This window comes from Malurus melanocephalus, unplaced genomic scaffold, assembly GCF_030028575.1.
Source record: "Malurus melanocephalus ecotype Western Australia unplaced genomic scaffold, MMel_1.1 scaffold_325, whole genome shotgun sequence".
NCBI lineage: Eukaryota > Metazoa > Chordata > Aves > Passeriformes > Maluridae > Malurus > Malurus melanocephalus.
The window spans coordinates 250,837-264,687 of record NW_026623557.1 but is presented as its reverse complement, the minus strand read 5'-3'; the positions used below and the strand labels follow the sequence as shown (position 1 = coordinate 264,687).

General features: G+C 44.9%; 1 protein-coding gene across 5 annotated transcripts in view; it reads left to right on the top strand.

The window, feature by feature from the left end:
- KDM2B (lysine demethylase 2B) overlaps positions 1-13,851 on the top strand; it is a 99,279-nt gene that overhangs the window by 26,000 nt on the left and 59,428 nt on the right. For 4 of the 5 annotated variants that reach the window (XM_057377807.1, XM_057377806.1, XM_057377808.1 and 1 more), the window contains exons 7-8: positions 5,337-5,430; positions 6,306-6,459. In XM_057377807.1, coding sequence (XP_057233790.1) covers positions 5,337-5,430; positions 6,306-6,459 — 248 coding nt within the window. Of the gene's footprint in view, positions 1-1,879; positions 1,969-5,336; positions 5,431-6,305; positions 6,460-13,851 lie in introns of those variants that run through there. The other variant, XM_057377810.1, reaches the window with a different exon arrangement.

Sequence of the window (13,851 nt, the reverse complement as noted above, 5' to 3'; positions counted from 1 at the left end):
TATCTCCTGTGAAACATCTACCTGTTCACAAAAGAATGCTGCTCTGTTAGCATGTCCTCAGCCCTATTCTTCCTCTCCCAGGCTGTTGTTCAGCCATCCATTCCTTTCTATTCATTCCTTTACTAAGTAGGGATGGATTTAAACAGATGCTAAAATGCTCTGCTGAGCTGTGGTCTAATTAGAAGCTGAGGGTGTGCCTCTGGAGACAGGGAATCCAGGGAGCTGCAGGTCCCACAAGGCAACCTGGTGCTGGTTCATGCTTGAGAGAGACTTGTATGTGCTTTCTATGCATTTGCAAATTGCTTTTGATGCAAAACCTTTCTAAGTACAATTCAGTACAAAAAAGTAGACCAAYAAGTGAGAGTTCTTGTTAAGACTTTCCAAGTTATCAAAGTAAATAAAATGTGATGTCCTCAGGTCAGTGCATGAGTCTCAAATCTTCCTTTGGCTAGAATTTGGAGGACTTGCAGCATCACACATRTAACTCAAATAAGCACCAGTGTTTACAACAGTTTGCGGTGACCCTGGAGCTGCACAGCCCCGTCACYGGATGGAGAAATGGAGTTGTGCTCTCAGACACCAAAATGCTGTTCTAGAGGCAGACAGGCCTGGCTTGCAGTGAGTTGGCAGCTTGGTTCAGTTCACTGTGGTGGCGGGTACCTCTTCAGATATTTAAGTTTCCCATCAGGGAAAAAAAAAAAAAAAAAAAAAAAAAAAAAAAAGCAGGCCTCTTTCTTAATTATAAAAGTTTGTGCACTATTGGGTGGCAAAATGTGGAAGGTCAGTCAGGGGTCCCTGTGGTCCCCACTCGTGGCAGCGGCAGGCTCGGGTGTGAGCCCACCCCACGCACTTTTGGTGTTGCACCTGGGCTGGGACTGGGCAAGGGTGGGACCARGGAAGTGTCGCTTGCTTTGGTCCCGGTGTGATCTTAGAATGTGATTTGCAGTCGCTTCACAACCTCCCCGGTGTGCATGGCAGCAAATTGGTTTGTGTTATCTCGGCCGTTGTTTGTGTGTGTGAGTGGCTCGGACCGTAACCCCCTCGGGGCAGGAGCCGGGCGTTTCTKGTGCGTTTGAAGTGCCCGCTGCGCGCACGGGGTGCGGTGACCGCGGTGTGTGACGGTTCCGTGTGTTTTCCTCGGCCGGGGAGCGCTCGGTACCGCTCCCCAGGAGGGGGACGGGGCGAAGGTTGGTCCCGGCAGGGCACAGGGATCCGGCCGGCTCTGAGCGGCCTTCCACGGGCACGGCTGGCCTGGAGGCCACGGGTGGGTGCTGAGGGACCCTCCGAGAGCGGGGATACTCGAGGAAAGCGAGGTTCATCCCCTCAGGAACAGCCAGGGTTCATGCCTAGAGAAACCRCGGCCCTCGCTGAGGAGATGCTGGGGCTCATCCCCGGCGGGCCCTCCCCGGTGAGGCGGGGGTGGGGGCGGCAGCCGGGCCGGTGCCTCCCGGGTGACAATGGTTTCTTTTGTCTTGCGGCGCAATTTGTGGCTTCCAGTTGCAGGGCCCCAGTGTGGGAGCGCTGTCGGTGCGGGCCGAGGCGGCCCGAGGTAGCTATTGTTCGTKCTGTCTGCTGGCAGCCCCGCTGCCGGGCCCGGCAGAAGGGCCCCCGCGGTGCCGGGATGCTGCCGGGGGCCGCTCTCCCCCGACACCCGGAGCAGTCGCTCCCGCCCGGCCATGGGGAGCGAGGCCCGCGCCTTTCCCCGCGCTGGCACTTGCAGTTGGCTCATGGGTCTGTGGTATTCGGTTTCAGGCTCAGGGATTTCAACCAGCCGGCGCTGCTCCTGGGAGGAAGGAAGAGTGAGCTATACTTTTCTCATTGGCCCGAACAAAAAACAGAAGCCTCTGCTGGGGTTTGGGAGTGGTTTATGGGCTGAGCTCAGTGGCAGGGGAGCCCTCGCAATGCCAGAGGGAATAGAGCCGTATGGTGCGCGGTGCCTATTGCGGGAGAGAAGGAGCTGAGCTCAGGGTAATGCTGCTGCCTGTGCGTCCGCTCGCGTCTCCCCGGGCCCATGTGCATGAACGCTGCCGCTGCCTGCCCTGCCCGCCGCTGCCTTCGCATCCCGGCGCGGCTCTCGCTGTCTTTGTTTCTCTGTTTGCTTGCGGGTTTGTAGCGATGCGTGGCGAGTGCATTGTGGGTTTGCCTGGGAGTGTGGGCTCTGCGCTGGCTTATGGAGCGGTGTCTGTGTTGTTAATGTGTTCCCAGCTCGCCGTGTTTGCTTAGTGGTTTAGCTTCATTTGTATCATCTCCCTCTCTTTTTTTGGATCTCTGTGTTTGTTCTTCCTCGTGAGTTTGCAGGTTACTCCATATTTCTTCGCATCATTTCTCTTAACAAATTTCCCCAGATGTTTATTTTTTTTTTTTTGGGGGGGGGGAAGGTGGGGGGTGGGAGGGGGTAGTTCCCCTTTCCCCACATCACAAATCCTTCCTCCAAAATAACAATACATTAACTCGACAAATTTCAGGCTTGTGGAGAACACAAACCAAACTCTTCAATCGGGAAGGGAAGCTTAACCCACAACAGATTACAAGCAGCTGCATGTTTTAAAACCCTGATTGAGGCTGTGCAGGGAGATAAAGTGGAGTGTGCAGGGGTTGGATGGGGTAGCAGTTGTGAAAATACTCAACTTGGGGCATCTTTTTGTGTCGCCTGTGTTTTCAGGGTGTAACTCTGGTCAGGTTGTCTCCCCATGCCTGACATGGGATCGTGTTCCTATAATCACTGTACCTGCCCTGGCCCAGAGTGCTGTTGCCACAGCACACAGTGGGATGTAGCTCCTAGATTTCTAGATTCCTTTCAACATGGATGCTGTGTTATGCTTTTTTTTCCTTCCTCTCTCTTTTTTTTTTTTTCTCCCCCACTGTTGTTATGGAAAACCCTGAAAAGTTGAGTCGTTCCCCAAATTAGCAGCTGTTGGTGATGAGAAGCCGCTGGCTGAGGCTGGAGGCGAGCGGTGCCTGAGATTAGCTGTGGCATGGAGTGTGCTGGGACCATGTGACTGCGGTGTACATTGGAAGAGGAAGCTGTAGAGGTCAATGCAAAGGCATTGTGCCAGACTCTGGCAACCAGGGAGAGAGCTGGATGGCGGAAGATCCTCCCGCAGGCTCCTGAGCCGGCCGGGAGCTGTTGGGCTTGGACAAAAGCAGGCCTGGGAGATTAACAGCACAAATTAAAGCATGGCTTGTTTGTGGAGRGAAAGAAAAACAGTTTATTTTCCAAATGCTTTGCAGGTTTTTATTAATCGCCATATGTGACTCTTTCACTAAAACCACCTTTATTGGAGTGAAAATTGTGTTTAGAGGAGTTTTCAGGAAACAGAGYGAAAATGGAGATAAATAAGGAAATTAAAGAGTTGTATGTTCACAGTTATACCTGCTTTGGTGTCTTGTCACCAAACTAAATTTTAAACACTTTGATTTGACAGGATTCAATCCTGTTGTTTCTCTGAACATGAACAGTTTGACTGCTTCAGGTTTAGATTATTGACTACTGAGGAACAGCTAAAACCAGCTAATGCCCAGGCCATGTTTACTGTTCCAGGATGTCTTAATTCAGTGGGTGATTGTTGGTAGCCCTGTCTAGRAATTTTTTGTTAGTGTGATGTATTTTATATCTGACCTCTTGGAAACTGAAAATAATTGACTCCATAAGGATTTGATTTTTTTACTTTAAAACAACATGAACCTTTAATACTGTGCAATAATACTTGTAAACACTGCTCACAAGCTGAGAATTTCCATGCTGATTTTTTTTTTTTCCTAATGAGCAATAATTATTCAATCTGTGACTTTTTGCAGTTTGGCTGGAAGAAAGGCAACTTCCTTTCTGGGCTTCTTTTATTGTTTTTAAATTCTATCTGACTTGTAATCAACAACATCTTGGTAGAGAAAACATAAAAGGAGAAATTAAAAAAAAGTGTTTGGGAGGGAAGGACTCATATTTTGAAATGGAGCATATTGAGAGTGTAGACAGCTTCTTGGCTAGCTGTGATTTTTGAAGCATCTGAAATACCCCAGGGGCAGCAAAAGCTTCTTCCTGCTTCTGAAGGATTAAAAAAAAAAATTMAAAAAAATTCCAGAGTGGGCAAGGGGAGAGACGTGTAATTGCACAAGGAGAGGTTTTAATTGTGAGATGAAGGCGCAGGACCTTTTTTGAAGCCCACAAATTGACTGTCTTCATGACAGCATTGCGTATCATTCTGTCAACTCCGGCTCGGGATGTGGTTGCTAGGCAGCGGCTCTTATGGACCCAGAGTGGCTGTGATTTGCCAGCCTTCTGCAGACACATGGTAAGGTCCTTCCCAGCCTATCATCTACAGGGACTTCTGCACGCCGGCTGCATACTGCTGAGCTTCTCCTACCTGAATGTGAGCAGAAAAAGACACACTTAAATCAAACCTTTTTTTTTTTTTTTTTTTTTCCCCTTTTATTTATTTATTTATTTAATTTTTTTTAAACAAATCCCTTTCGGGGTAATGTTTCCATAACTCCCCTTAAAAGCCAAACCAAACCAAACCAAACCAAAAAAAAAAAAAAAAAAAAAAAAGCCATGAAACGGAGACCGGAACAAGGAAAAGAGGTTAGTGGGTTAAGTGGTGTGTGTTTCCTGCGTTTGCAAAGGTGCCTACAGTGAGGAGGGCGGCTGTGATTCGGCCATTAGTTACAGATGGTGGCTGCAGGCTGGAGATTCCTGCAGCCAGACCACAGCTCTTGTGTCTTTTCCAGCAGTGCTGACTTTAAACTGCTCAAAACCTGTGTCAAGACSGCATAAAAAATAGTGGATTTGATACTTAGCGTGGCTGCCAGCTGGGTCCTTTATGTATTTTGATGCAGAATGCCTAGAAATGTGAACAAAAAGGAGTTAGTTTGCCAAATGAGGTTTCTGTTCCCTAATCCTTGCAAAAATGGCATGAGTGGCAAGTAGGTAAAGAACATTTAGGAGGATTTATAAGCAAATTAGATTTTTCAAAACTTTGAAGCAATTTGTGTACAACTTTTGGTGAAGGTTGTGTGTCTGGAGCAGTGAAGGAGGGCATTAAACAGATCACCCCAGGGAGTGGCAGYGGCATAAGAAATATTTCTGAACAGCCTAACTTTTAATGTTTTTCCATTCTTTAACTCTGAAAGCTTTCATTCCTCTTGTACAAACAGCAAACTCACGGAGATAGCATTTTTCAGCAGAAACCTCRTTATCTTTATGAGAAAAATCTGTGCATTGTAAAGGCAGGAACTTAATTGGTAGAAGCAGCATTGCACACACAGTTAACCTCTGCAAATGAAGATGTGAAAAATACTGTTTCACACTGATTCGTTTTTGTCCTTCACTCTGTTTGCAGGTACTGTTTGATGAGTGTGAAAGGATGCTTCACTGATTTTCATATTGATTTTGGTGGCACTTCGGTGTGGTATCACGTTTTCCGTGGGGGGAAGGTAGGTGAACCWTTTTTGATATTTTTATTTTTCTGTGCCTCTTACGGAGGGGAGGGGTTGTTTTCTTTTCTTTTTTTTTCCTCTCTCACTCTCTCTCTTTTTAAATTTTTTTGAGGGGATCAGGCAGTGATCAGACTGTTTCAGCAGCTTTGTTGATACACACAGAGTTTGCTGAACTAGAAGGACGCCACTCACCGTTACAAAACAAACAAGTGATTTATTTGAAATATCAAATGTGTTATTTGCTGGTGGTGGTGCTTTTAGGCTTGCTGTTGCTGTGTGGTCCAGAGGTGTCTCRCAGCGAGATGTGGCTGTGTGTACCTTTGTTGGGTCAGAGTGCCCTCACAAATCTCCTTCTGTAGCTCAAGCTTCTGTTCCTTTTAGAGATTCAATGTTCCTTTGGTGTGTACAGGCACAATAAGGCAGAACTGAAACATTAAAGGATACAGAAGCCTTAAAATACACAGCATGGATGGCTATATTGACATCTTTCCTGGTTTAGGATGTTTTTTCCCAGTTGTATGGGCATTGTATGGTGGGAACTGGAATCAATCAGTGGTGCAGATCCTGTTCCTCTCCGTAGCCCAGCACAGTTGTACTGTACCAACACACTGTTTGGAGCTGCAGGTGAAGCACAGGCAGCTTCTGAGTAAGATGTTTGTGGAAGAGAGATGACAAGTGACAGTTTTCCAGCCACTTCCAGCACGTGGGCTAATTGCTGCTGCTGTCTGTGTGTGCCTCTGTGTACAACACCTGGAAAACGAGTGTTTCGTGCAGAAAGCAGCTCATCTAACACACAATAGCCTTGGTGAGATCTCTCAGCTGTTTCTTTTTGTTGACTGTTGGTAATAGTTAAATCTTCATTTTGTTTTTAGATCTTCTGGCTGATTCCACCTACTCTGCAGAATCTAGAACTTTATGAAGAATGGGTTCTTTCAGGAAAGCAAAGTGATATCTTTCTGGGAGACAGGGTGGAACGGTGCCAAAGAATTGAGCTGAAACAAGGCTACACGTTCTTCATTCCTTCAGGTATCCTTGTTAACTAACCTTTTGGAATGACTGGGATTGTGTTTTACTAATAGTTCTCTGTAAAACAATTKTTCACACCTAAGCCCCACGCTGACCTCTTTATTTGCTGTGGCAAAACAAAGGCCGGGGACTAAATGTGCTTCATTTTCCAGAAATTAAGATTGATGGTAAATACACTGTGAGGAAGTGTATGCAGTGATCACTTGTGCTGTACTGGGAGGAAGGAGAGAGGAGTTGGGCCTCTGGAGCTGTCAGTTCCCTTCTCATCAGGGCTGTGCTGCCTGTTGCTGTTAGCTTTCTGGGAAAGACAGTTTTCTCTTCCTGTGATCTCTTGTGGCAGGTTTCACCTGCAGTTCAGTAACTTGCTTCTTTGCCTCTGTCTGTAGTCAGAGGGGGGTCTTGATTCCCTGGTGGAACTCGAGAGAGATTCCAGTCYGTGGAAGAGCAGGTGCTGTGCTCCATCAGGGCTGTGTCTTGGGGAAACAACTTCATTATAATTTACACACAGTTTACAGTTTCATTATGAAGAGTTATAACTGTTCAGAATTCTTCTGTTGGAGATGGTGCTGAATCTGGACATCTTCCAGCAGCCCAGCCACACTCAATTTTGCACTGCTGCCCACCTCAGTAGCTGTGTTGCATGATCCAGCCTCATCTTGCAAAGCCACCACATAGTTGTTGCCTTGAAAGCTGGTGCTTCAGCCCTGTCTGCTCCTGCCTATATTGGATTAAGGATGGTGGAATGTGTAACAGTTCTCATTAAGGATGATATCAGACTCTGCTTTCCGTGATTATTTTGGGGCCATAAGTTTGTTTATAATAATTTAACACATTGCCTCTGTCTATTGGATCTTACCAGGCAGATAATTATAGGTAGACTTTCTACATGACAGAAAGACAGGCTGGTAGTTTTTCATCTCTGTAATTAATTACTTTGTGGAGATGGGATTATTATTTTTTAACCCTAGAGACGGAGAGAATGCAGGTCATGCAGAGACAGTGACAATGTTCTTCTCAGCTGGGGTGTGTTGTTAGGATCAGTTGAAGGCCACAAATGTGCACATTTGTAAGTATTTGGTAAGAATCAGCCTGGGAGATGACAGGCAAAATGACTCTGAGGGTGGAGGAGTTAATCCGTTAAAGGAATTAGATCTTYCCTTGAAACAGGTCAGAATGTGCTGTTATTGTTTGAACTGGGGGTTTGAGTGAGGCTGTGCTGTTTGCTTAGATCCCATTACTGCATTTTCTATTTGTCACCATCCTCCTGTGAAAAGCCTCCTCCAARTAAGACTTTGTGTGTGTGAGTTTAGTCATGTTGAGCAGCTGGAACACTGCAGGTTGTGGGAGCTTGGACAGGACACAGCTGTAACATGGTGGCTGACACAAAGTGATTCCAAATGGGTTTTTGACTGTAGTTTCTGTTTTCTTAGGAAAGCCCCAAGTRCAGAAATGCCAATATCTCAGACATTGTAGGCTCCGTGCCAGGTTTGAAAGGCATTTATGAATAATTTCTCTGTAAGCACCTCATAGATTCAAGGGTTTTTGCTCTGCTGTATTTTGTTTGKAAAACTTATTTGCAAATCTCTTATTTATGTGAAAGGGCATTATTTCWGTCTGTTTTAAGAGTATGGAAATGCCTAATTAAAGGCTGTTCCAGGTCAGTGAATTGAGCATAGCTGTGTAAAACAGGTCAATTCCTGTGACCTCTTTGCTCTGGTTTGTGCACATATCATGTTAGTTAATGTTTGAAAGTGGTTTTTATGTGCTTTAGAAGTGTTCTTTGTGTTTAAGTTCTGTTTATGGGTGTCTGTAAAACCAGCGTGTCCTGTATTTTCAATTGAGCCTGATAAACCCTTGACCAGCCTCAACTCATCCATGGGGAAATACCTTCTAATTACAGGTTTGGTCACAGAAAGTGTAAGGAATTAGTGCTCAGCTGGGCTGTGAATGGGGAACATTTCAGCAAAGGACCTTTCCCATAAAATACCCTGCTCTGCTCCTGTTTTCAAGTAATTTTTGGGAGTAGTCCTGGAAATGCTGTTGTACCATRGCAGTGTGAGGGTGAAGTAGGTAGAGAAGACTGTAAGAAGGCAAGTGAGGCAGTGAGATCACGGGCTCCTGGAAAATGAGAATCTGGGATCAGCAGTAGWTCCAGTAAATCCCCAAAAGTACAAACCACCTGCATAAGCCTGGAGATCATTCCTACAGAAGGCATAATTGTAGTCCTCACCAGGGCCTCAGGGTATTTTCCTCTCCATCACTGCCATCATCCTTTCAGGATTAAGTTTGAATCAGTAGATTTCTGCTGGTGTTTGTAACCCTGCAGAACAGTGAGAGTGTGATCTGAGCTGTGGTATCAAGTATTGGGCTCAATTCCTCCTTGCAGAATAATTGGTCTCAAAATGTTTGCAGAGATCTTGGTTTGAGTTCCTTTGAGAGGAGATGGCTGATGCTACCAAGGGTTGCTCTGATCATCCTCACTTCCTTACAGCTTTTTTTCAGAGCCTCTGTCACTGGCCAGAGGCAGTGGGCTCATGAGCAGCTGTGRGCTTGGGTTTGGTCTTCTGATCTTCCTGTAGGCTTTTCAGATTTGTAGCTTTAATGTGAGTCCATGGAAGAGATGAGATGTTGGGCTGCCATTAGATATTGCAGAAGACTTCTGCACTGCTGATTTATTCAACATTCCTATGATCAAAATCCAGGCAGGGTAACTTGCTGTCAACTGGATGATGTTCCTTTCTGGTTCTTCTTCAAACTTCTCCTCACGTTGCTGCATGCAATTTTATAGCAGTTGTGTTTCACCTGGGAGCTGGCAGTGTTCCACTGAGGAGTAAGCTGTTTGTTTTACTTTATTTTTCTTACGTTTTCCATACTGCACTTCAGGGCCTTTGGCATGGAAACATGCTGTTAGAGTCTCTCTTAATTATTGTGGTAACCTGAGAGTGCTCCAGAGTTCTTGTCTCCAGTCAAATGCAGAAATAATGACCTTTCTCAGATGAATGTTTTTTGGAAGGAGAGTGGACAGAAAGAGATGTTCTGTGTGGACTGTAGGCAGCTATTTGCAAGGATTCAGAGTGTTTCAAATGCTGTCCCAGTGGTTAGCAGTGGGATTTTGCCTATTAGAAGTGTGTGGTCTTAGGTCACCTCTGCTGTGCCAGTGAGAGTTTGATGGATTATTGTGTGATGGGGCCAGAAGGTGGCACATAGCCCTTACAGCAGGGAGAATGACAGGCTATTAAAATCTGGCTGGTACATTTTTTTGCAGGGTGTTGTGCTAGGGCTGCAGAGCTGCCTGGCTATTTTTGGTTGCTGTTTAGCTTTTCCCATTCTGTGAGCTTCCACTGACAGTAATGGAATCTCTGTGCCTGGAACGTCAGGGACCACATGAAGAAGATTGGTGGAGAGGATCAAAGAGGAGAGGCTTTTTGCCTTGAGTGTCTGCTTTCAGATGGCAGRTGACAGCATAATGCTGGATTTTTGGTTCTATACCTAAGACAGTGCTCTGCCTAATTCTTACAAATGATTTAAGACTGGGAGTTGGTGTATTACTTCTACTATTGAGGCAAAATCAGTAAATTTTTAACTTAAAAATATAAACATGATCTTTCTTTGATAGATAYGGTTGTGGGCACTGTTATGACGCAGTCATCCTTCTTTTGAGATTTGCTGGCAGTGCCCACTCTCAGGTTATCTCTTTAGTCACTTTTTATTTTTGAGACATATATATTTCATCTTTTCCACTCCAAGTTGCTGTAGAACTGCAGGAGAATATGTGGCAACTTCTGTATCACAAGGAAAAATATCGATTCAGTTACTAATGGAAACGGATGCTCCATGGTTTTGGCTTGGAGCTTGTAGGCTGTTTGCCCCATAGCTTTATAAGTTAATATTCCTTTTTTATTATTCTCAGATGGATGATTGCATCCTTGAGTAGGAATTTGCAGCCCACTGCAATCTTCTAACAAGTTTGCAATGTTTAATAATACTTGTTTTATAAAACTCAAAAGATAATGAGATCATATCTTTCTTTTAACTGCTCAGAAAAACGTTTGTTACCGTTAATTTTACCTTCTTGATTTACTAGAGATGATAACATCTAAATATTCAAGTGTATCATAGGAGTGGTGGAATAATTCATAACTGTAAATCAGCTGAGAGCATTTCTGAGTCTCCTGAATAGAATTCCTGCTCAGTGTTGGCTTGGCTTGATACACTGGGACTGTTTCGGGAAGGAAAAAGCACTTATCAATCGCCAGGAACTGAAATAAAAAACACCAACTTCAGAAAAACACTGGGCTGGTTCCACCTTCACTGTGGCATCTCCACTGTTGGCACGGGCTGGTTGGGAAGTGGTCACCCACAGGGAAGAGTTTTCCAGTTTATAAACTGGTCCTTGAAGCCATACAGTCAAGATCTTTCTCTCATCTGTAGTATTTTATTGTAGCTTTAGGGCATATTTAGCAGGTGCTTTTGTTTGTGGCTTTTGGACAAAAATTAACACTGTGTTATTCCACTGACCTTTGACATTTTCAGTCCTTATTCGAGTTGTTCTGATACTACTCCAGTGCTTTTTTTTTTAGCATTAAGGATAAAACTGTGATATTTTTCTGTATTTGAGACAGTTGTCAAGAGGTGAGATGTTATCTCCTGTCTTTCACTAAGCCATGAAACACAGAGGGTTGTGAGCAGTAGCAGGGTTTGTGTGAGCAGCACAAAGCAGTTGCTGAGGAGAGAACTGATGAGCTCGCTCCAGAGTTGTTGGTATTGGTGGCAAGTTTGTGCCAGGAGAGCTGAAGTCAGACACACAGGAACAGACATGGCAGCCTGTTCAGCACAGGGGACATGGTCTGAAATGTCAACAAACCTGTCAGTTCATCCAGCAAAAAGGAACRGCACAGGTGGAGGTGAGGCAGGGGTGTGGTAAATGATATTAAAGCAAACCCTTTGGCTGTCCTTTTGTCTTAACCATGCATGCAGCACCTCCTGTTCTGGGGGTTTGTCTTCCCCTTTAAAAACCTTGGTAATTGGGAAGCTGACAAGATGAGTGTTGTTGTTTGCAAATGGTCACAATGAACATTCATCCTCCTCAGTTTATTTCTGAGTCGTGCTGTAGCTAAGCTGTGGGAATGGATTGAATGTGCCATCCATGCTTCCCTGTTCTCAGAGCTCATTTCCACAAYACATTACCCTGATGGAAACTGTTTCCTGTTTTCTGCTCATCTCTCTTTCCTCCTACTTCTACTTTACTGGTGCTGACCTCCAGTTTTTCTCTGTACACAGCCTGGTTAATATTAGAACAAGAGACTTTAATGTTCTTTTTTTTCCTCTGTGCCAGTCTTCCTGTGATTTTGTACTTTGTCAGTTCTCCCATCTTTTTTGTCTAACCTTGCCCGTTCTGTCCTGTGTCCCTGGAATCCACCTCTTGGTGCTCGTGTCTCTGCAGTTTCAATTATGCACGTACTCCTCAGGCAAGTGGAAGCTATTTTGGGATGCAGTGTGACTGAAATGCTGCACAGCTGAGTGGCCAAAATCTATTTCATGCGCAGGTGACTCCTCTGCCAGGGTGGTGTCCTGCAGAGGGGCTGAGCCTGTGGGAGCACATGAACTGCTGGAGATGTGGGATTCCCTTGGACTGAGCTCAGCTCAGCCCTTCAGCAGTAAGGGGGTGTTACCCACATGCTCCATCCAAACCCATCTCTGAGCTCTGCCTGGAAATCATCCCTGCCTTGCTAGGGGCAGGAACTTTCCTTCCCAGGACTTGATGATTTGATGACTTTGTTGCTTGGTCTCTTGTTTATTTTCCCAGCCCTGATGGATTTTAGTGCTGCTTTATTAAAGGGTTTTTCTATTGATAACTGTATCATTAACAGCAGTGTTTGCAGTCTCGTTGTTAAGAAATACTTGCATCTTAAAGGACCTAGTGTTCAGTTAATTCAGAAGTTGGGAGCTGAAGGTAGTAATTGSTTGTGAGATGTTTACTCCTGGATTATAAGTGCAAGTAGAGAATTAAGAACCTTCTCCACAGAACCAGAGGTTGTTCAGATACTTCACAGAGGACTTTCAGTTTGCTCTGTACCAGCTCTGCAAAAATAGAGCTGTGAGACCACATTTGTGTTCATTAATCTTTCTGTTGAGGGTTGTCATGACTGGGACACATTTGTTGAAGCCTTGGCTCGAGCCAGTGATAGATCCTTTCACATTTCTCCCAAAAATATTGGGACTGCTACCAAGAAAGTCTAGCAGTTATTAACACAAAGACCCTTGGCATCTCCTGGGGGCAGAGTTGAGAGGTCAGTGAAGGTGTGATGGGAGACCCAAAGACCAGGAAAGAATGACACCAGAGAGTCACTCCAATGTGAAATGTTCACTGAGGAAATACCGTTTGTAGGAGGAGGCTCCTGTGTGGTTTCAGTGGAAGCACCCACTCCAAGAACAGCTGCATTGATGGATTTAATTTTATAGATTATTAAATGAAGGGATATCTCCTTTTAACTTTTCAAATAGAACAAGAATCAGCTCAGTTACTGCTTTTAATTAAGTTGTAAATAKTTGATAACAGATTGTATTTTGAATGATGTTGATCATTTTGCCAAAATAACAGCTCCAGTAAGGTTGGGCATTGACACCTGTGCTGAGAGAACTGCAGTGGGAGGTGGTGCTGAGGGCTCCTCAGTGTTCTGCTAAAAACTGCCTGATTCTGAGCTGTCTTGTGCCACCACTCAGTTGTGTGGCCATGAAAGTCATTTCACTTTTTGAAGTTTCAGTTTGTTCATTTCTAAACCTGACAATTAAGGTGGATTGTCACGCAAACCAACCCTGTGTTTCTACACCCAGCCAGTAAGTTGGCTTTGGAGACCCCAATTTGCTTCACCACAGAAATTAAAATCTTTGTTTACTCGGTAACACGGTGGCCCCAACTTCCTTGACCTTGGATCTGTTTTCCTTCTCAAAGACTAGGATGAAGATAATTTATTTTTCTAGTAGTTTGMTCTTAGTACAGACTGATGTATTTCTTGTGTGGTGCTGAACTACTTCAGCTAGGAAGTATTTATAGTGTTGATATGTGTAGTTGCCACTCTACCCTTACATGAAAAAAAAAWTCCTCTCTAKTTGGTTGTTGTTCATTTGGAAGTAACAAACAGGCTGGATCACTGTAATTGAAATTATCCTGACGAGAGAAGGAAAGATGGAATAATTCTGAGAGCTGCCAGAGCCGTGAGCCCCCCGCTGGTTTTATGTGCATCACATTTAGTGTGGAGTCGAGCCTGTGAATTGACTGAAGCCCTGGAACAGGTACCCAGAGGGGCTGAGGAGTCTCCATCCCAGGAGATCCTGAGGAGTCTCCATCCCAGGAGATCCTGAGGAGTCTCCATCCCAGGAGATCCTGAGGAG